Source organism: Antechinus flavipes, chromosome 2 (genome assembly GCF_016432865.1).
Source record: "Antechinus flavipes isolate AdamAnt ecotype Samford, QLD, Australia chromosome 2, AdamAnt_v2, whole genome shotgun sequence".
Taxonomy (NCBI): domain Eukaryota; kingdom Metazoa; phylum Chordata; class Mammalia; order Dasyuromorphia; family Dasyuridae; genus Antechinus; species Antechinus flavipes.
In genome coordinates this window covers 635,485,918-635,506,834 of record NC_067399.1, presented here as the reverse complement: position 1 = coordinate 635,506,834, position 20,917 = coordinate 635,485,918, and the positions used below count along the sequence as shown (strand labels likewise).

At 38.2% G+C, this 20,917-nt stretch overlaps 1 protein-coding gene across 4 annotated transcripts in view; it reads left to right on the top strand.

The window, feature by feature from the left end:
- Positions 1–20,917, top strand: part of ADK (adenosine kinase) — a 692,586-nt gene that overhangs the window by 591,990 nt on the left and 79,679 nt on the right. For 3 of the 4 annotated variants that reach the window (XM_051982068.1, XM_051982064.1, XM_051982066.1), the window contains exon 10: positions 20,096–20,182. The exons of the other annotated variant lie outside the window; for it this stretch is intronic. In XM_051982068.1, the coding sequence (XP_051838028.1) occupies positions 20,096–20,182 (87 nt within the window). The remainder of the gene's footprint in view (positions 1–20,095; positions 20,183–20,917) is intronic. 4 annotated transcript variants of the gene reach the window in all.

The window sequence follows — 20,917 nt, the reverse complement described above, 5'->3', positions numbered from 1 at the left end:
GTACTCTTCAAAAAATACACTTGCTAAGCCATCTTGCTATTTTTAATTGTGTATAAATTTACAGTTTAGTATTGAGCAAACAAAAAGCAGGTTTTAGGAGGATACAGGAGGAAACAAAAACTTCTAAAAATTTGCTTGATAGCTAGTTTAGAAATAGCTGAGTCATCCTTTAAATCAATCAATAGGTTGTTATTAAACCAAAATTGTCCTCCTTTCCATACCAGAAAGCTAACCACTTACTTATTCTTGTATATCCTCAGAATAAAAATCTCTAGTATTCAGAATCACTTCTGAGCAATAGGAATGTCATAGATGAAGTCATCTCATGCTCATGTGCTGTAGGTCACCTGGAGGACTTAGATCTCCTGGGACTTGCTTGTATCATGGAGCTCAAAGTTATTCCTCAACTCTATCTACCAATATTTGGTTTTTGCTTAAAAGCCAAGGCCACTGAGTATATAAGAACAGAGGGCACCCACATGGAAGGTGGAGTGTCTTCCTATGCTCACAAATGTGAAGTTGCTCACTAGAGCATAGCCCCTTCCCTTCTATTCCTGATCATCATTCATTGTTTACAAAGATAGCAAAAATGTAAAGTGGATAAATAAATGAATTGATAAGTAAATTAAAACAATAGTTACCAAACATTTCTTGGGTACTTAACAGAGTAGTGCTAGATATTTATCTTTTTTCTTTTTTTTATTTTTCTTACTTTATCTTATTTTTCAATGAACATTGATTTTTACTTCTCACCTCTGCTCCTCCCCCATTTGAAAAGGAAAAAAAGAAAAACAGAACCCTTCTAACAAGTAAGGATAGTCAAGCCAAACAAATTCTCTCATTGGCCACATCCAAAAATCTATGTCTCAGTCTACATCTTCTCTTTTAAGAGATGGGTAATCCTCTGGGAATCATGATTGGTTAGATGCTATCAAAGAGAGCCTAGAAGAATACTTTCTAAATTCATATTCCAAAAAAAGCAACTTTCTCCACCACAGACTAACCAGAGCAAGATATATATCCCCAAAGCTGCCCATAACCATATAACCATTCTAGGCAAAATAAAGGCTCTTTAATCTTCTTGTTTAAGTAATAAAGGACCATTGTTTGTTGTTTTTGTTGTTGTTGAGTCATATCTGACCCTGCATGGCTCCATTTGGGATTTTCTTGGCAAAGATCCTGGAGTTTGCCATTTCTTTCTCCAGCTTTTTACAGATAGGACAGAGTTAACTGACTTCCTTGGGGTCACATAGTATCCAAGGCCAGATCTGAAGTTGTCTTGCTAGTGTTCTATTGTGCCACCTATCTGTCCCAATTTTTTATTGAAAGCTTTGGGTTTTACGTCATCCTCATTTCCCCCTAAATCCCTCTCCCTCCTACTCAGAGAACATCTTTTCCTAAAAGAATAAGCCCAACAGTATGTGCAATATACTCTTATATTTTTCTTCATTTCATTCAAGTAAGCAAAGCAGTGAATAAAATGTTTTAAGTTCTTACTCTGTGCCAGGCCCTATGCCAAGCATTGGCCAAGCTTCTGCTTTGGTTGCACCCAGATTTTCGAATGGTAAGTTAAATAACAACAGCATGTCCTTTTAAAATATATGTCATTTCTCCTGTTGGGAGCCTTTCTCTCTGCCCTTTGAATGTGTCTCTGGACCAGACACCTTAAGACAAGGTAGATGAGACATGGCAGAAAGAAGGACAGGCCATCTGAAAAAAATGACAAATCAGATTTTTATGAGTCAATATCTTTAATGTGTCAAGGTGGCTTGCTATTTAAAAGAAGACTAGGTAGCCTTTTGGAACATAGAGAATTCTAAAACAAATAGTTACTCCCAATTTGATTTACAAGTTTACATTTTTGAAAACAATTTATCAACTGCTCTAAAGGTCAAGCACAACTGCATTTTGGAATTTCTCTCCACTGAAGAAACGTTTTCACAACCCCAGAAGTTTATTGCTCGGTACAACCAGTTCTTCTCCCATCCCTTCCTCCCATTCTGATTGTGAAATTATTGTCACAAAGAAATCCCATTTTTCCAGCCACATCGATGAAATTCCCTTCTGTTGCCATAAGTCCTAACCATGTTTGGCTTTTAGGGTTATTTGGTTCATTGCTCCTTCTCCTTTGATTCAGGCTTAACTCGGCTTCTGAATGCTGCCTCCCGGCTCTGGTGGGCATGATGACTCAGAGCAGAGTTTCTCCCTGATGTTCCTGGCATAGGGGCCAGGGCCCCAGAGGAGCCATCCAAGGACACCGATAGTGAGGCTCCTCTCAGCTCTGAGAGACTTGTCTGCGGAAATGTACATGTAAAGCCTCTGACTCGTATGGATGGGTGTCTCGGTGTCTTTTTCAGTCTCAGTCTGTCTCTTCTGTCCATTTATCTTCCTCTTTCCTTCCCTCCCCCATCTCTGTCTCTATCTCTCTGTTTCCCTCTCTGTCTCTCCCTGTTTCCCTCTCTGTTTCTTATCTCTCACTCTGTCTCTGTGTCTGTCTGTCTGTCTGTCTGTCTCTCTCTCTCTCTCTCTCTCTCTCACACACACACACACACACACACACACACACTTCTTTAGTGAAGTCATAGGAATTTCTTTTCTTAGCAGTCTGTAAATCCAAGCTTAGTGGTTTCTTTTCTGCTCCTCTAGCTTATCCTCCAGATTAGGTGTAAAGCATAATTATTTTCTGATGTTTCATCCTCTAGTAAAGGATTCCTGGACCAATCTAGCATTAAAAAATTTGAATGTTGGGCCTCAAACTACCTAGATTATTATTTGTAGGTTTGTGGCCGTACAAACAAAATGACGCCAGCCCTTAGGACAAGGGGGGTCCCTTTTAGGTCTAGGGGATCCTTAAAGGTCCCCAAATCACCACTTGCATCTTTTATCCGCTTATATTTATGACTTGTAAGAACAACATTCTCTGGGGTATGTGATTCATCTTGGATATTCTTTTCAGATGCTTTCAATGTGCTTGACCTTGACCTTTCTGCAATACTGAGATGAAAAGCACTGTGTGAATGCCAAGTATTATTAAAGTTTTATCTGTAAGTGACAAGGGACAGAGTAGATCTGTTCCCTAGCAAGCTGTTGGAATTCTTCGTTGTAGTCACTGGGGAAGACAGAGAACTAGAATTCAGTACTTGAACTAATAGAGATGCCTTTGAAAATATATATGTAGTTATATAGTCAAACACTGTAATACCATGTCATTTGATGACCAAAGGGAGAGGTCAGACCTGTCTGGGGCTCTACTTGGGCTTTGCTTGGGCTAGTGCCGAGTCCTACACTAATCTGACTGGGTCTTGCAACTGGTGGGTCTTGATTGAGGGCTGGTGTAATGGGGAAAAAAGAAGGTTCCTTCCTTGAGAAATCTGGGACCAAGAGCTTCTCATTTGTGATTGTGTTGGTAGCAGATTAGCATAGTATTTCAAAAGTAATGGGGAAAAGAAAGAAAACTCCAAAAGATTCATTTAATGAATTCTAATAGGAGTTTTCCTCTTCCACAAAATATATGACTCCCATAACAGTTTCCTACACCCAAAACCTTTTTCCTTCCCCAACCCAGCTTACTCAGTAGGTAAGAACATTGAGAAAGAAAGGAAAAATGAAGCAACAGCTTTTGCTGTAGGCTTTGGTTGCCTCCATAGAATACTTTTTAGGCCACAAATGCCAACGCACACCCAGACCCCCTTTGTCTTATCAAAAACAAGTTGTGAAATAGGGCTTTTAAGCTTTTCTCCCACCAGGTATGCCAGCTACTATGGCTTGGTAAGAGTTAAATCCCTCTCTTGAGGTATTCGATTATTCAAGGGGTTTACCAAACCTTAGATAAATTCCATTAGGACCTAGCTTCAAAGTACCTATCTCAGCTCCTGGATAATCCTTAAACTATTAATTTCTAAGACTCTTTTTTAACCTGATTCTGAGATTTGACTCTATTTACAAAGTGTGCTGAAGAGTATAACCAAGCTTTAAAAGCAACATGAAGTGTTGTACTTAAGAGTTTTGTTACAGGTAATTAACTGTAAGTTTACACATTTAATCTACTTTTAAGAGCGAAAGAGATTGGTAAATGACCCAGTAAAGGCAAGTGCTCAGCCTAATTGGATGTAATGGTGGTTTGCTGGTGTTTATTACTGTACTCCAAGTAGACAAGTAGTCTGTGAATCCAATTTAGTTTATTGGACAATCTATAGTACTCATAACTACCATCAGAGTTTGATTATATCAAAGAGCCTGATGAAATTGGCTCTTTTGGTTAGAGAACTTTCATTTCATTGTATAATACAGAAGAGAAATATTACATTTCTGCCAAGGTTATTGTAAGGCCTCACCTCCAGGAAGCATTCTGCCTCCAGACGAAACCAGTTGCACTAAATATCACTCGAGCTTTCAGCAAGTTGAGGGCAAAGTTTTACAACCATGCAAGCATACCAAACAGATGAGAATTTACGGCAGAGCCTTCTTGCTCTAAGGTCCCATCCGCTCCATAAAGAAGGAGCCGTGTTAGCCCCCTGGTGTCTAATGGCCCTTTTTTCAATACCAGTTCTAACTCATTTACCATCCCCACTATCAGCAGCTCAAGCAGGAATGCCATTTAATAGCAGTAAGTCCAGCATTGGAAGCAGTATCAGCGGCAGCATCTTTGAGTACAAATGAGAACTTTGTGTCCGTTGTGAAACCCCGGAGTTGTTCATCATGAATGAAAATGGCCATGTTCAAGTGAGGGATCATTTAACAAAACAGCAATATAGAGGAAGAGAAAAGGAGGCTGTGCATAATGATGGGCTGGTGGTAATAAGGGGAAGGGTCCCTACTGAAGATTGGAAATTGGAGAACTCAACTAGTGAAGCTTCTTTGTGGCCATCAAATGAAGATTCCCTTTGGAGAGGAAATTGCTGGGCGTGATGGTGAATGCGGCCCATAATCCTTGCCTCTAAGGAAGCTGTGGCTGCTGGAACAGGAGCTCAGGAACCCTGGGCTGCAATCGTATTCAGGGCAGTGCCATGTCAGCGGGACTCTGGGGAGCCTCTGGGACAGCAGCAGGATTGCCTCTGTGAGTGGCTAGCCCCTCCACTCCCAGCCCAATCAAGATAGTTCAATCTCCAGCCTTCAATAGCAAGGTGGCCAGATCCCTTTCCTCACTTTCCAAGGTCCTTGGCCCTCTAGCTAACTATTTGCCATAATTCTAGTTTTAAGGACCAGTGGACAAGAAGGCACTTTTCACATTAGGGCTTTAGAGAAAAGGGCTTCCTACTTTGACTAGAGATTAAACCTTTGCTTTGCACTAAGTGACCCCAGGGGAAGCCACTTTCTGTATTGGAAAGTGACCTCTCACAGTGCTCCTAAAAGGTCATTGTAAGAGCTATTGTTGTTTCCAAATTTTTCCTCTCCCGTCTCACTCTGCTTCTTATTAAAAGCTGTATACCAAAAATGGATTTTTAAATACCCATGATTTAAAAAATAGCAAAAGAGAGATTTACCTTTTTAAAATGAGACTTTTCCCATGCGCAAAAATGAAAACACTGACAGATGTCAAGAGTCTGATTGCTGACCTCTGACCTCAGAGGACTAATGATAAAGAATGTCTCCCACCTCTTAACTGAGGAAAGCTAACTGGGGCGTGTCTTCTCAGAGATGTCCAGTGTGTCCTTCTTTGTGACAAATGTTATCTTAGAGGGGAAGGTTCAGTGGGACCAGGTTAATCATTAGGGAGTGGCTATGATGCTGAGAGATGCAGAGTGGAGGAGAAAAATTAGTAATAATCCATCTGCTCATCTTCCAGTTCTTGAAGTTGAAACTGATATTCTTTCTCCACCATTTACTATATGGATGCCGTTATTTAGCTTTGCCACTTAATTTCTCTCACAGGCAAATAGTGGTGAGAACTATGTGACATCTGCTTTTTCATCAAATCAAAGGAAATGAGACTTGGAACTTCAAAGATTTCTTCACTCCCTTTTTTAGAAGAAACTGAGGTCCAGAGAAGCCAAGAGTCCGTCCAGAGTCATTCAGATTGTTCCCAGGACTGGCACCCACATCTCTGATTTCCAAGGCATGAAGAATGAACCCCACCTCCATCAGTGGGTCCCACTGGCAGCCATGTCCTTCTGGGGTTTACGCTGGGTCCAGAGTTCAGAAGGGACTGTTCAGCAACTTTAGAGTCCCAGCTGTCCTGCTAGAAGGTCCCTAGGAAATCATATTTCCTTTATATTTTTCAGAATGTATACGTTTAGTACAATTGCATCTAGAAATGTTTTCATGGAGGAGTGTACTAGGTTGGAATTTCTTCATTTTGAAAATATTTGTTATCTAAAAATAGCAGCACAGTGAATTTCCTGCCCAAAAGAGCTGCTGTCTGATTTTTCAAATACTTGCATAATGATTCATTCTTGCATAAGCTTTCAGAATGATAAATAAAACTCCAGCTGGCTCCGAAACTGCAAGGTCAATGACAACCAGGACCCTTGGCCTATTTGCTCCATTGATTTTCAGGATTGGGTGTGAGAGATTCGTATTACTGGCACTGTACCATACACAAACCACTTAAAGCAACATTTACTTCTCCAGGATAGGAGACTTCAGCTAGGATTTCACTGCTTTTCAAAGCCCTTAAACAATCAGGATTTGTGGTAAACATTACAGGTCAAGGGAGTAGGTGGTTTTGAGCTGTCTTGTGAAGACAGCATCCAACTCAAATCCGTTTAGGTGATTTAAATTGAAATTACTCATAATATCATAATTCTACTATAATAAGAGTAATATTTTTGAGGGTACGATAGTGGTCAGATTTTGAATACTATATATATGTGTATGTATATATATTAATTTTAAAATTAATATCTTATTCACTGATAATCTTTTTGGGTTTTTTTCACCTTATCTGACTTCGCAGTATAGCATACTAACCCAAACAAGGAGCTTTCTCCTGTATTTTTTGTATTATTTTATGCTTCAATCTGTATTCCGACACAATCAGTTCTTTTCTGGTATGGACAGAATTTTTCATCATAAGTTATTCATAATAATCATGGATCGTTGTACTGCTGAGAATAGCAAAATCATTTACAAAGTTCATCCTAGAACTTTGTATCTAGTACATTTCACTTTGCTTGAGTTCATGAAGAACTTTCCAGGTTTTTTCTGAGAACATCCTGCTCATCATTTCTCATGTAACAATATTATTCTGTCATAATCACATACCACAGTTTAGTCAGCTATTCCCCAACTGATGGACATCCCCCTTAACTTCCAGTTTTGTGCCCTGAGAAGAGAGCGGCTATAAATATTTTTGTACATATAGGTCCTTTTCCTTTTTTAAAAAATCTCTTTTGGGAATCATGCTTAGTAGTGGTATCATTAGGTCAAAGGATATTTTTGAATTTATAGTCCTTTGGGCAAATCTTTTAATTATTTACCAATTGGGGCCTGGCTCTTTTTTTTTTTTTTTTTTTTATAAATTTGATTCTGTTCTCTCTATATTTGAGAAATGAGGCCGTATCAGAGAAGCTTGCTTCAAAATTCTTTTTACAATTACTATTGCTGTTATTTTCCCCCATTTATTCTATTTTCTCTCCCCTTTCACCTTGTGCCTCCTCAAAAGTATTTTGCTACTGACCACTCCCTCTCCCCAAATGCCATCTCTTTTATCATCACCCTCCCCCTTTCCCATTTCCCATTCTCTTCCTAATTTCCTATAGGATAAGATAAATTTCAGTACCTATATTGAGTGTGTGTGTTATTTCCTCTTCAAGCCAGTTCTGATGAAAGTAAGGTTCACTCACTCACCCTCTCCTCCCGACTCTGTCCCTCCACTATAAAAACTTTTTCTTGCCTCTTTTTATGGCAGATTAATTTATACCATTGTACTTCTCTCTTGCCCTTTCTCCCTAGTACATTCCTCTCTTACGCCATAATTTCTTTTTATTTTTTATTTTTTTAGATATCATGCCTTCATATTCAACTCATACCTGTGCCCTTTGTCTGTATATACTTCTAACTGCCACAATAATGAGAAAGTTCTAATGAGTTACAAGTATCATTCTCCCATGTAGGAATGTAAACAGATATACTTAATGAAGTATCATGATAACACTTTCCGGATTATCTTTTTATGCTTCTTCTGAATCCTATATTTGAAAATCCTCTATTTCATTCAATTTCTACTTTTTACCCAAAGGATTCTACTCAGTTTTGTTGAGTAGGTGATTTTTGATTATAATCCTAGCTCCATTGCTCTCTGGAATATCATATATAATATAGCCCTCTAGTCCTTTAATATAAAAGCTGTAAAATTTTGTGTGATCCTGACTATGACTCAACTGTTCTTGAATTGTTTCTTTCCAGACACTTGCAACATTTTCTCCTTGACTTGGGAATTCTGGAATTTGACTAGGATATTCCTGGGAATTTTCATTTTAGGATCTCTTTCAGATGGTGATTAATGGATTCTTTCAGTTTCTATTTTATCTTTCTCCTGTATTAAAGCAAAATGAAGTAACACCCAACAAGTCTGTCTGAAAGTATATGCAGTGTTCTATACCCAAAGTATTTTCTCCCCATCCAAGGAAAAGAAGGGGGAGTCCATTATATCAGTTTTGAGTAATCTTCAAAGATCTGGAACTGGGAAAGGGAAAAACATGTTATTCAGAACTCTTTGCTGGAATTCTTTTTCTGTAAACTGCCCTTTTGGAAGAACCGCCATCATCTTACAGTGAAAACCTTGAAGTCATTTTTTGTTCTTCCTATTCCCCTTCTGCATTCCATTCACTGAGCATCTTTTAAATGAATAATATAAGCTCACTGTGGAAAGAGATTGTGTCTTTTTTAGTCTCTATGCCCCCAGCACCTAACAGTTATGAGCAGCTGTTCTAGAAGAAACTCAAAAGATGGATCATGCACAATGCAGCCCTTATGAACCTGGTGTCTAGTAGGAGACAAGGGGCACATACATAAATAGGTGTTATCCAGAGCAGAGTGTGATGAACTAAGAAGAGGACAAAGTAGTTTGGGAATTCACATGGTTGAAATAAAGATCACATCTGTGGAGAGGATGCTGACATTTGAACTAGACAAGGGAAAATGAATAGACTTTAGACAGACTAAAATGAAAGAACAACAACTCTTTCCAGGCACAGAGATATTAAAAGCTTGGGGCCAAAGGGTAGGATTCATACTCAGAAGTAATAGGGAATGATAAGTATCTGCCATATCATTGAGGATTTTGAATTCTAGCTAAGAAATGGAAGGGACGGGAGAGAGATGAGGGAAGTTGTCCTTTAGGAATATTAACCTGGCATATATATATAGGATGAATTGGGCATGTCGTACTCACCATATCCATTTCCCAAAAGATAATCCTTGTTCCAAACTTCTTTCCAGAATACCATCATCCTTTCAGTCATTCCCTATCTTGGAATCACCTTCAAGTTATCACCCCATTCACCCCACATAATCAGTCAGTAAATTTTGTTGAGTCTGCCTCCATAATGTGTCTCACATTGAACCCCTTCTTTTATTGGGAGGTACCATCTATGGCACACAGCAGGTAGCTAAGAAGTGCTTATTGACCTCTCCTAGAGCTTCTCTTCTCTGACATCAGCTTTTGTGGCTTCTCTTTATCTTCTAGACAAACAAAGCTCAAATCTATATTCCAGCCTTCACCTTTCTTTTGAGTTCCAAACCCACAAATCACTTAAAACCCCTTGTACTCTGAACAGCTCTCAGACTTACAAATTGTAGAAAGGTACCAATCTGAATTGATAAAGGGAGTTTCTCTCCCAAGTAATTCTCTGCATTAATAAAATTATAAGTCCAGTCCCTTTCCCTATAGACAAGACACTTTACTAATTAGGAATACAAACACAAAAGTGAAATACCCCTTGCCTTCCAGACCTTACTCTGTTTACTTAGGAAACACAACTGTGGTGTTCTTCTTTTGTATAATATATGATGGTTCTTTCTGGAGCAGGTTTCTTGGGGAGGTTTTCGGAGGCAGACTAAGTTTCAGTTCCATGTAGTAATCACTTCAAACACAGCCAGGAGTTAAAATCCAGTCCTTTATTGTGTCCCTCAAAGTCATGAGCTTCAGCCCTTAGCTCCCTCTGAATGTCTCCAGCCAGCACAAAGGTGGGATATGGAATGAATCTGTCTCCACCTCGGAGAGTGGGCTTCTGTGCTTCTGTGTCTGGCCCTGAGACCTTCTTGCTTTTATGTTGTACACTGAGTACAAACCAATCATTGTATCACTGGGAAACCATTATTTGTTATAGGATTAAATCAATTATAAAACTAAATTTAAACATTGTCTCCTCAGTTCCACTTAGTACCTTGTTTCAAGTTCTGGCCCAGAACATCTCCTTGTAGGATCAGATCAATTATACTGAACTGTGTTAAATTAGATAATTATTGTCTCTATCAATTCTAATGACTTAACATTTTGTAAGGAGTCCAACACACAACAAATACACAGATCAAGTAAATATAAGAAATAGCTCATTTATTAAGCATTTAAAAGTGTCAGACACTCTACTAAGCATTGGTGATACTAATAAAACATTGTCCCTACTCTTAAGGAGCTTACATTCTGATGGAAGAAGGCAAAATATAAAGGGCTTCTAGATGCTGAAGGATGATTATACAATGGGGAAAAAGTGCTACCAATTGAAAAGATCATGAAAGGCTTTGTATTGCATAAGAGAAGGACCTTGAGCTATGCTTTGAAGTGAGACAGTTTTCTAACTGGCAGAGGGGAGAAGGGACCCTTCACAAGTATCAAAGTTTTTATCCTTAACGGTTGATTCCCTTTCTTTATTTTGTTTCTTGCTGAGGGTAGTGATACTCTCAACTTAGAATCCATAAGGAGCAAATGGCAAAGGGTAGAATCTGTTTTCTTCAGATTCACAGCCATCCCGAGATCTATGTTCTTAGACATAGCTGGACAATAGTGAGCTGGATCCAGATTTATGAATATAGCAGTACCACACCCTACTGTCTTGTTCTTTAGCGATACAGGGTTTCTTTATGATCAGCTCTCTTTTACTGGCTAATATTCAAAGTCAAAAATATTATATTAGCTTATAGTAAAGACAACCAAATACCTGGGGCAATCTCGTTAGAAGGTCATTGCTGTTACTTTTGTTTTTAACCACATCTTAAAGGAACTAGGAGGCTGAGAATGAATTTAGTTGTATATTTTCCTTTCCAGTTGACAAATACTTAAAAAAAAAAAAAAGAATAATGTTTATCTCTTTGCAAACTATAAATTAGTTAAGATTCTCACCAGCGATATAGAATATCACTGATTGACCTGTAATTCTGTTTTCTTTATGGTTATATTTTCTTGCAGAAAAGTATCTTGCTCTTATTAATTGTATGCTTTGGACTCTCAGTGCTTTAACTTTAACTTTATTTCCTGAACTTAGAGATGTAATTATTAGGGAAGCAACCAGACTAAGAACCCATATAAACATGACTTTCCCCTTTGTTTCTGTGTCTTTATTATACTCAATCTCTCTATCCCTCTCTAGTCAATTGCCATTATATGATTTCCTCTGTCTCTCTCATGTTTCTTGATTTCTATTGGCTGCTACTTAAAAACATGTCTCCCATCTTTAAAAAAATCTTCCCTAAATTCTGTCATATTTCTAGTAATTACTGTTCTGTTTTTCTTCTCTTTCATAGTCAAACCCTTAGAACAAGCCGTCTACACTTAGCTTCCCTCCTTTTTCATTTTTTCCCACCATCTCTCAGCCCTTTTTAATCTACCTTCTAACTTTAACACTAAAGTTAAACTTTTCTAAGTTTAATAATTGCTAAATCTAGTGACATTTTCTCACTTATTTCTCTTAGCTTCTTTGCTGATTTTATCACTGTTGACAAGCCTTTCCTCTCAAATTTTCTTAAGACTATTCTCTCCCAGTTTTTCTGTGGTTTAACCATTCCTTCTTAGCCTTATATCTTCTGTCCAGGAGTACCTGGCTCTGTTCTAGAATCTCTTTTTTCTCTGTATTCTATCTTTCAGGGAACACATCAGTTCTCATGCTTTTTAGTATCATCTCTATGCAAATGATACTCTTCTGTATTCCTGCTGCCATCTCTTTTCTAAATTTTCTAAATTAAGAATTCTGGGACTTCCGGTTAAGATGGCGGAGAGGAGGCTCACAGTTGCATAAGCTCCGCGCTTTCTCTCACTATCCACTTCATTACAAGCCTCTGAATCAATGCTTGACTGAAAAAAACCCACAAATAGTTACCAAGAGAAGCCATCCTTGAGATCCGCCAAGAAAGGTCTGTCTTTACTGGAGGGCTGGGGCGGTTTTAGATCGGGCGCAGGCTGAGGGCAGCGGCAGTGAGAGCACGGGAGCAGAGTTGAGAGGGGGTGGGGAGTGATCGTAGCCGTCTCTGCGGGGAGAGCTTCGCTACAGGTTTGGAACCTGCAGCAAGTCAACAGCCCAGCAGAGAAGCTAAAAACACCGGGGCTGAAGAATACAACCGCAAACAGCTGGACTCTCTCAGGACCTGGCCCCCCCCCTTCCCCCCCCTCAGTGACTCAGCACGCTTTGGGATCTCAGAGCGCAGGCGCAGCACAGTCCTGCTAGTGCCTCACTGCTGCCACCTGCAGTCTGTAGAGGAAGCTCGATAACACACCCAGCCCCCCCCCCAAAGAAAGACTCCAGTTTTTTCTGTTTTTCTTTGGTAGTTTATCTCTGATTAATAGACAGAATGAGCAAGAAGCTGAAGAGGACTTTAACCCTTGACAGCTTCTATACAGATAGAGAGCAGACTCTAAATCCTGAGGAGACTAAAAACAGGCAGTCCCCAGGTGATTCCCCAAAGGAGGAAATCATCTGTTCCTCAGCACAGATGAACCTCATAGAAGTGATTAAAAAGGCTCTCACAAGGGAGCTAGAAGAAAAATGGGAAAAGAGCCTGGAGAAGTCAGTTAAAGAGAGAGTGGATAAAGAAGTAAAATCCTTGAAAAATAGGATTAGTGAACTGGAAACAGAAAACAGCTCTCTAAAAAACAAAATTGGCGAAATGGAAAAAAATTCCACAGAACAAAAGAACTCAATTGGACAATTAGAGAAAGATTTTAAAAAGTGAGTGAAGAGAATACTTCACTGAAAATCAGAATTGAACAAGTGGAATTGAATGACTCGAGGAGACAAGAAGAATCAGTCAAGCAAATCCAAAAAAATCAAACAATGGAGAAAAATGTGAAATACCTTCTGGGGAAGACAACAGACCTGGAAAACAGATCCAGGAGAGACAATCTGAGAATCATTGGACTCCCAGAAAAACATGATGAAAAAAAGAGCCTGGACACTGTCTTCCAGGAAATCATCAAAGAGAACTGCCCAGAAGTCATAGGAACAGAGGAAAAAATAAACATTGAAAGGATTCATCGATCACCCACTGAAAAGGATCCTAAAATCAAAACACCAAGGAATATAGTGGCCAAATGCCAGAACCCTCAGGTGAAAGAAAAAATATTGCAAGCGGCTAGAAAAACCCAATTCAAGTATCAAGGAGCCACAATAAGGATCACCCAGGATCTGGCAGCATCCACATTAAAAGATCGAAGGGCCTGGAATATGATATTCCGAAAGGCTAAAGAACTTGGTATGCAACCAAAAATAACTTACCCAGCAAGAATGAGCATCTTTTTCCAGGGAAGAAGATGGACATTCAACGAAGTAAGCGAATTTCATCTATTTCTGATGAAAAAACCAGAACTTAACAAAAAGTTTGATCTACAAATATAGAACTCAAGAGAAATCTAAAAAGGTAAAGATTAATCTTGGGAACTATATTTTGACTATATAGATGTATAAAGAATACATGTATACCTTGTTCTAGAAATTGATGTGGAAAGGACATTGTACCAGAAAAAGGGTAAAGTGGGGGTAGTACATCTCATGAAGAGGCATAGGAAACCTATTATATCTGAGAGAAAGAATGGAGGGGGATGAATATAGTGGGTATCTTACTGCCTTCAGAATTGGCTTTAAGTGAAAAATCTTAAGACATATTCAATCTATGGTGAAACTTCTCCCATCTCATTGAAAAGTGAGAAGGGAAAAGTGGAAAGGGAAGGAATAAGCTAAGCGGAAGGGAATACGGGAACTGGGAGGGAAAGGGGTAAGATAGGGGGAGGAACTCTAAGGCGGGGGGAGGGACACTAAAAAGGGAGGGCTGTGAGAAGCAAGGGGTGCTCACAAGCTTATTACTTGGAAGGGGGGGAAAGGGGAAAGAAGGGAGGAAAGCATAAACCGGGGTTAACAAGATGGCAAGTAATACAGAATTGGTCATTCTAACCATAAACGTGAACGGGGTAAACTCCCCCATAAAGAGGAAGCGGTTAGCAGAATGGATTAAAAGCCAGAATCCTACAATATGTTGTTTACAGGAAACACACCTGAAGCGGGGAGATACATGCAGGTTAAAGGTAAAAGGTTGGAGCAAAATCTACTATGCTTCAGGTGAAGTCAAAAAAGCAGGGGTAGCCATCCTGATCTCAGATCAAGCTAAAGCAAAAATTGACCTAATTAAAAGAGATAAGGAAGGACACTATATCTTGCTAAAGGGTAGCATGGATAATGAAGCACTATCTATATTAAACATATATGCACCAAGTGGGGTAGCACCTAAATTCTTAAAAGAGAAACTAAGAGAGCTGCAAGAAGAAATAGACAGTAAAACTATAATAGTGGGAGATCTTAACCTTGCACTCTCAGAATTAGATAAATCAAACCAGAAAATAAATAAGAAAGAAGTCAAAGAGGTAAACAGAATACTAGAAAAGCTAGATATGATAGATCTCTGGAGAAAATGTAATGGAGACAGAAGGAATACACTTTCTTTTCAGCAGTTCATGGAACCTATACAAAAATTGACCATATATTAGGACATAAAAACCTCAAACTCAAATGTAGTAAGGCAGAAATAGTAAATGCATCCTTTTCAGACCACGATGCAATGAAAATTACATTCAACAAAAAAGCAGGGGGAAGTAGACCAAAAAATAACTGGAAACTAAATAATCTCATACTAAAGAATGATTGGGTAAAACAGCAAATCATAGACATAATTAATAACTTCACCCAAGAAAACGATAATAATGAGACATCATACCAAAATGTATGGGATGCAGCCAAAGCGGTAATAAGGGGAAATTTCATATCTCTAGAGGCCTATTTGTATAAAATAGAGAAAGAGAAGGTCAATGAATTGGGTTTGCAATTAAAAATGCTAGAAAAGGAACAAATTAAAAACCCCCAGTCAAACACTAAACTTGAAATTCTAAAAGTAAAAGGTGAGATCAATAAAATTGAAAGTAAAAAAACTATTGAATTGATTAATAAAACTAAGAGTTGGTTCTATGAAAAAACCAACAAAATAGACAAACCCTTAGTAAATCTGATTAAAAAAAGGAAAGAGGAAAATCAAATTGTTAGTCTTAAAAATGAAAAGGGAGAACTCACCACTAACGAAGAGGAAATTAGAGCAATAATTAGGAGTTACTTTGCCCAACTTTATGCCAATAAATTCGACAACTTAAATGAAATAGAAAAATACCTCCAAAAATACAGCTTGCCCAAACTAACAGAGGAAGAAGTAAATATCCTAAACAGTCCCATCTCAGAAAAAGAAATAGAACAAACTATCAATCAACTCCCTAAGAAAAAATCCCCAGGACCAGATGGATTTACATGTGAATTCTACCAAACATTTAAAGAACAATTAACTCCAATGTTATATAAACTATTTGAAAAAATAGGGATTGAAGGAGTCCTACCAAACTCCTTTTATGACACAGATATGGTACTGATACCTAAACCAGGTAGGCTGAAAACAGAGAAAGAAAATTATAGACCAATCTCCCTAATGAATATTGATGCTAAAATCTTAAATAAAATATTAGCAAAAAGATTACAGAAAATTGTCACCAGGATAATACACTATGACCAAGTAGGATTTATACCAGGAATGCAGGGCTGGTTCAATATTAGGAAAACTATTAACATAATTGACTATATCAATAACCAAACAAACAAAAACCACATGATCATCTCAATAGATGCAGAAAAAGCATTTGATAAAATCCAACATCCATTCCTAATAAAAACACTTGAGAGCATAGGAATAAATGGACTTTTCCTTAAAATAGTCAGGAGCATATATTTAAAACCATCAGTAAGCATCATATGCAATGGGGAAAAACTGGAACCTTTCCCAGTAAGATCTGGAGTGAAGCAAGGTTGCCCACTATCACCATTATTATTTAATATCGTATTAGAAACACTAGCCTCGGCAATAAGAGTCGAGAAAGATATAAAAGGAATTAGAGTAGGCAATGAGGAAACCAAACTATCACTCTTTGCAGATGATATGATGGTATACCTAGAGAACCCCAGAGATTCTACCAAAAAGCTATTGGAAATAATTCATAATTTTAGCAAAGTAGCTGGCTACAAAATAAATCCCCATAAATCCTCAGCATTTTTATACATCACCAACAAAACCCAACAGCAAGAGATACAAAGAGAAATTCCATTCAGAATAACTGTTGATACCATAAAATATTTGGGAATCTATCTACCAAAGGAAAGTCAGGAATTATATGAGCAAAATTATAAAAAAGTCTCCACACAAATAAAGTCAGACTTAAATAATTGGAAAAATATTAAGTGCTCTTGGATCGGCCGAGCGAACATAATAAAGATGACAATACTCCCTAAACTAATCTATTTATTTAGTGCTATACCAATCAGACTTCCAAGAAAATATTTTATTGATCTAGAAAAAATAACAACAAAATTCATATGGAACAATAAAAAGTCGAGAATCTCAAGGGAATTAATGAAAAAAAAATCAAATGAAGGTGGCCTAGCTGTACCTGATCTAAAATTATATTATAAAGCAGCAGTCACCAAAACCATTTGGTATTGGCTAAGAAATAGATTAGTGGATCAGTGGAAAAGGCTAGGCTCACAAGACAGAATAGTCAACTATAGCAATCTAGTGTTTGACAAACCCAAAGCCCCTAACTTCTGGGAAAAGAATTCAATATTTGATAAAAACTGCTGGGATAATTGGAAATTAGTATGGCAGAAATTAGGCATGGACCCACACTTAACACCATATACCAAGATAAGATCAAAATGGGTCTATGACCTAGGCATAAAGAACGAGACTATAAATAAATTAGAGGAACATAGAATAGTTTATCTCTCAGACTTGTGGAGGAGAAAGAAATTTGTGACCAAAGATGAACTAGAGACCATTACTGATCACAGAATAGAAAATTTCGATTACATCAAATTAAAAAGCCTTTGTACAAATAAAACTAATGCAAACAAGATTAGAAGGGAAGCAACAAACTGGGAAAACATTTTCACAGTTAAAGGTTCTGATAAAGGCCTCATTTCCAAAATATATAGAGAACTGACTCAAATTTATAAGAAATCAAGCCATTCTCCAATTGATAAATGGTCAAAGGATATGAACAGACAATTTTCAGAGGATGAGATTGAAACTATTACCACTCATATGAAAGAGTGTTCCAAATCATTATTGATCAGAGAAATGCAAATTAAGACAACTCTGAGATACCACTACACACCTGTCAGATTGGCTAAGATGACAGGAAAAAATAATGATGAATGTTGGAGGGGATGCGGGAAAACTGGGACACTAATGCATTGTTGGTGGAGTTGTGAACGAATCCAACCATTCTGGAGAGCAATCTGGAATTATGCCCAAAAAATTATCAAAATGTGCATATCCTTTGATCCAGCAGTGTTTCTATTGGGCTTATATCCCAAAGAAATACTAAAGAAGGGAAAGGGACCTGTATGTGCCAAAATGTTTGTAGCAGCCCTGTTTGTAGTGGCTAGAAACTGGAAAATGAATGGATGCCCATCAATTGGAGAATGGCTGGGTAAATTGTGGTATATGAATGTTATGGAATATTATTGTTCTGTAAGAAATGACCAGCAGGATGAATACAGAGAGGCTTGGAGAGACCTACATGAACTGATGCTAAGTGAAATGAGCAGAACCAGGAGATCATTATACACTTCGACAACGATATTGTATGAGGACATATTTTGATGGAAGTGGATTTCTTTGACAAAGAGACCTGAGTTTCAATTGATAAATGACGGACAAAAGCAGCTACACCCAAAGAAAGAACACTGGGAAACGAATGTGAACTATCTGCATTTTTGTTTCTCTTCCCGGATTATTTATACCTTCTGAATCCAATTCTCCCTACGCAACAAGAGAACTGTTCGGTTCTGCAAACATATATTGTATCTAGGATATACTGCAACATATCCAACATATAAAGGACTGCTTGCCATCTAGGGGAGGGGGTGGAGGGAGGGAGGGGGAAAAAAAATCGGAACAGAAATGAGTGTAAATATAATGTAATTATTAAATAAAAAAATTTATAAAAAAAAAAAATAAAAAAAAATAAAATAAATTAAGAATTCTAAATTCTTATCATATTACCACTTATGAACTGGATAACTATACCTTGATATCTTGTATCTAGTTTCCTATTTCCCTATTATACATCCTTTTTTTTTTTTAACTTCCCTCTTTCTATTGAGGGCACCAGTACCCTTCCATTCATCTGAGTACACAAATTTGGAATCATCCTTCACTCTTCCAACTTTTCCTTAATAATAAGTTGCCAGATCTTGTTGTATCTGCCTCCAAAACATCTCTCACCTGACATGCCACCTCCTTGGGGCAGGCAGACCCTCACTATCTCTTGTCTGAACTATTTCAGTAACTTCCTGATTGCTCTCCCTGTCTGAAGTCTTTCTCTGTTCTAATATGTGCTCTTCACTGCCACTAGAGAAATTATTCTCAAGTTCAGGCTGACCTCCTCACCTCCTTTTTTGTGTAAATTCCAGTGGCTCCCTGTCACTTTTAGTACCAAATACATGCTCGTGCCGGTTCTCAGTCTAACTCCCCTTTGTTGCTCAGCAGTGCAGACTTGTCTGGTTCTCTTAGTGTTCCTCACACCTGACACACGTAGACTTTTGTGGGGCCTCGTGGGGAAGGTCTAGTTTCCTTCAGAACACAACTCAAAAGCCATTTCCCCCATGTGGCCTTTCTCTGGTCCCTCAGGGGCTGGTACCTCTCCCTCCGGGTTACGTAGAAGCCTTTGTCTCTTACATTAGAATGATGTGATATAAGGATAGAGATTTTGTCCCATTTGTTTTTGTATGTCTGGCATGTAGTAAGTCCTTAACATAAATGTTGATTGATTATTAATTGATTGAAGTAAAATCTGGCAAGATACAACTGCTTAGAATGAGTTTTCACTCACTTGGACATTAAGACCACTCAGCCTCAGTCCCAAAAACGAGCAGGGGAGGAATGATTTAAATGGTTCTGGTCAGTCAAAAGGGTCTCTTGCTGGGAGGAGTGGAGCTGCTCAGGGCAAGTGGCAGGACATCCACACTGGAGATGCTGCCCAGGGTCTGTGAGTTTTCATGTCCTCACCAGTGAGAAGCTTTTCAGAATATAGCTTAAACCTCTAAAGGTTCTTCCCAACTTGTCCTCCAGATACAAAGGGATCTCCTTGTTATTCTCAATGTGACATTACATTTCACATCTCCACCTTTTCCACACCTGGAATGCTTTTTCTACTCACTTCTACTTATAACTAACCCCCCCAAAGTCTCAAGTTAAGAACCACCTTTCAAATGACGTCGATTCTGATTGACACCCCACTCCTGACTCAGTTGGCAGTGCTTCTGGCCAAAATATTTCTTATTTCTTTTTGTATGCTTTGTACTGACTTATTTATATGCTGTTCCCTCACTTTGCCCCACTCCCCCAAGAAAATGTCAGATCCTGGATTTTTCTGTGTATCTTAGCTCCTAGCACAGTGCCTTTAGGAATAATTGGTTCATTACATTGAATTGGCATTTGATCTGCAGAAGAGCATTGCTTATAGCCTGCTCTTGGTCTGGCTGTTCCTAGTGCGGGAGAGGAGCTCTGACTCCACTGGCCAGTTTTGTGGGTGGTGTCACATGTAGAATTCACCTGCTTTTCTTTGGCTCCTTTGCAGCAAATGAAGTCATTGCTTTCCCTGTCTTGGATCAAAACCAGAGTGAAATAGTTGACACCAATGGAGCTGGAGATGCCTTTGTTGGAGGTACAGAATCATTTATTTTATACTTATTTGGAATTTAAATGTTTTCTTTAACCCTCATCTCTATTGCATTCTAAGATTTATGAATTTAATGAATTTCAATTTCTTCTTTTAAGTAACTTTTAATGTTCTCACCATGCACTTGTGTCGTTCTGGATTTTATGAGGTGCTTATTATTGCAGGGAAAATGTGTGGTATGACTTTAAAGATAATTTGCTATTATGCTCTACCCAGGTCATTTTCACGAGATTAATTGTATCTGTCAGAATGTTGCATAAACAAGCTGCATCAAATACAGTATATAGTGTATTCAGATCCCTCCAGGCTTAAATGTTAACACATTGTTGTTCTTTAAAACAGGTTGTGGTGAATATTAAACAGTATGCTAATAAGTGAGGGTGATGTCTTTTGATTATGTCATTTGGGTAGAACATCTGTTTCCAGCATAATAGTTTGGTGCTTACTCTACCATGAAGGGTTAAATTTTAGACTGATTCAGGCTCAATAAGAATTGGCAATGCTTATGAGGACTTAATTGTTTTTGAAAGAGTGTTTAGAGGGAAAAAAGGGAAGACAGACTATTGGGAGATTTGGGTTTGATGAGCTAGATTAATCTAAAATCTGGTTCAAAGGTTCTTGTGATGATTCAGACTTCTTTGTAGTTGAATACACTTGCTATCTGGGAAGCTCCAGATTTCTAAGTAGTAGCCCTGAGGGCTCCATCCCGACCTTTGTTTC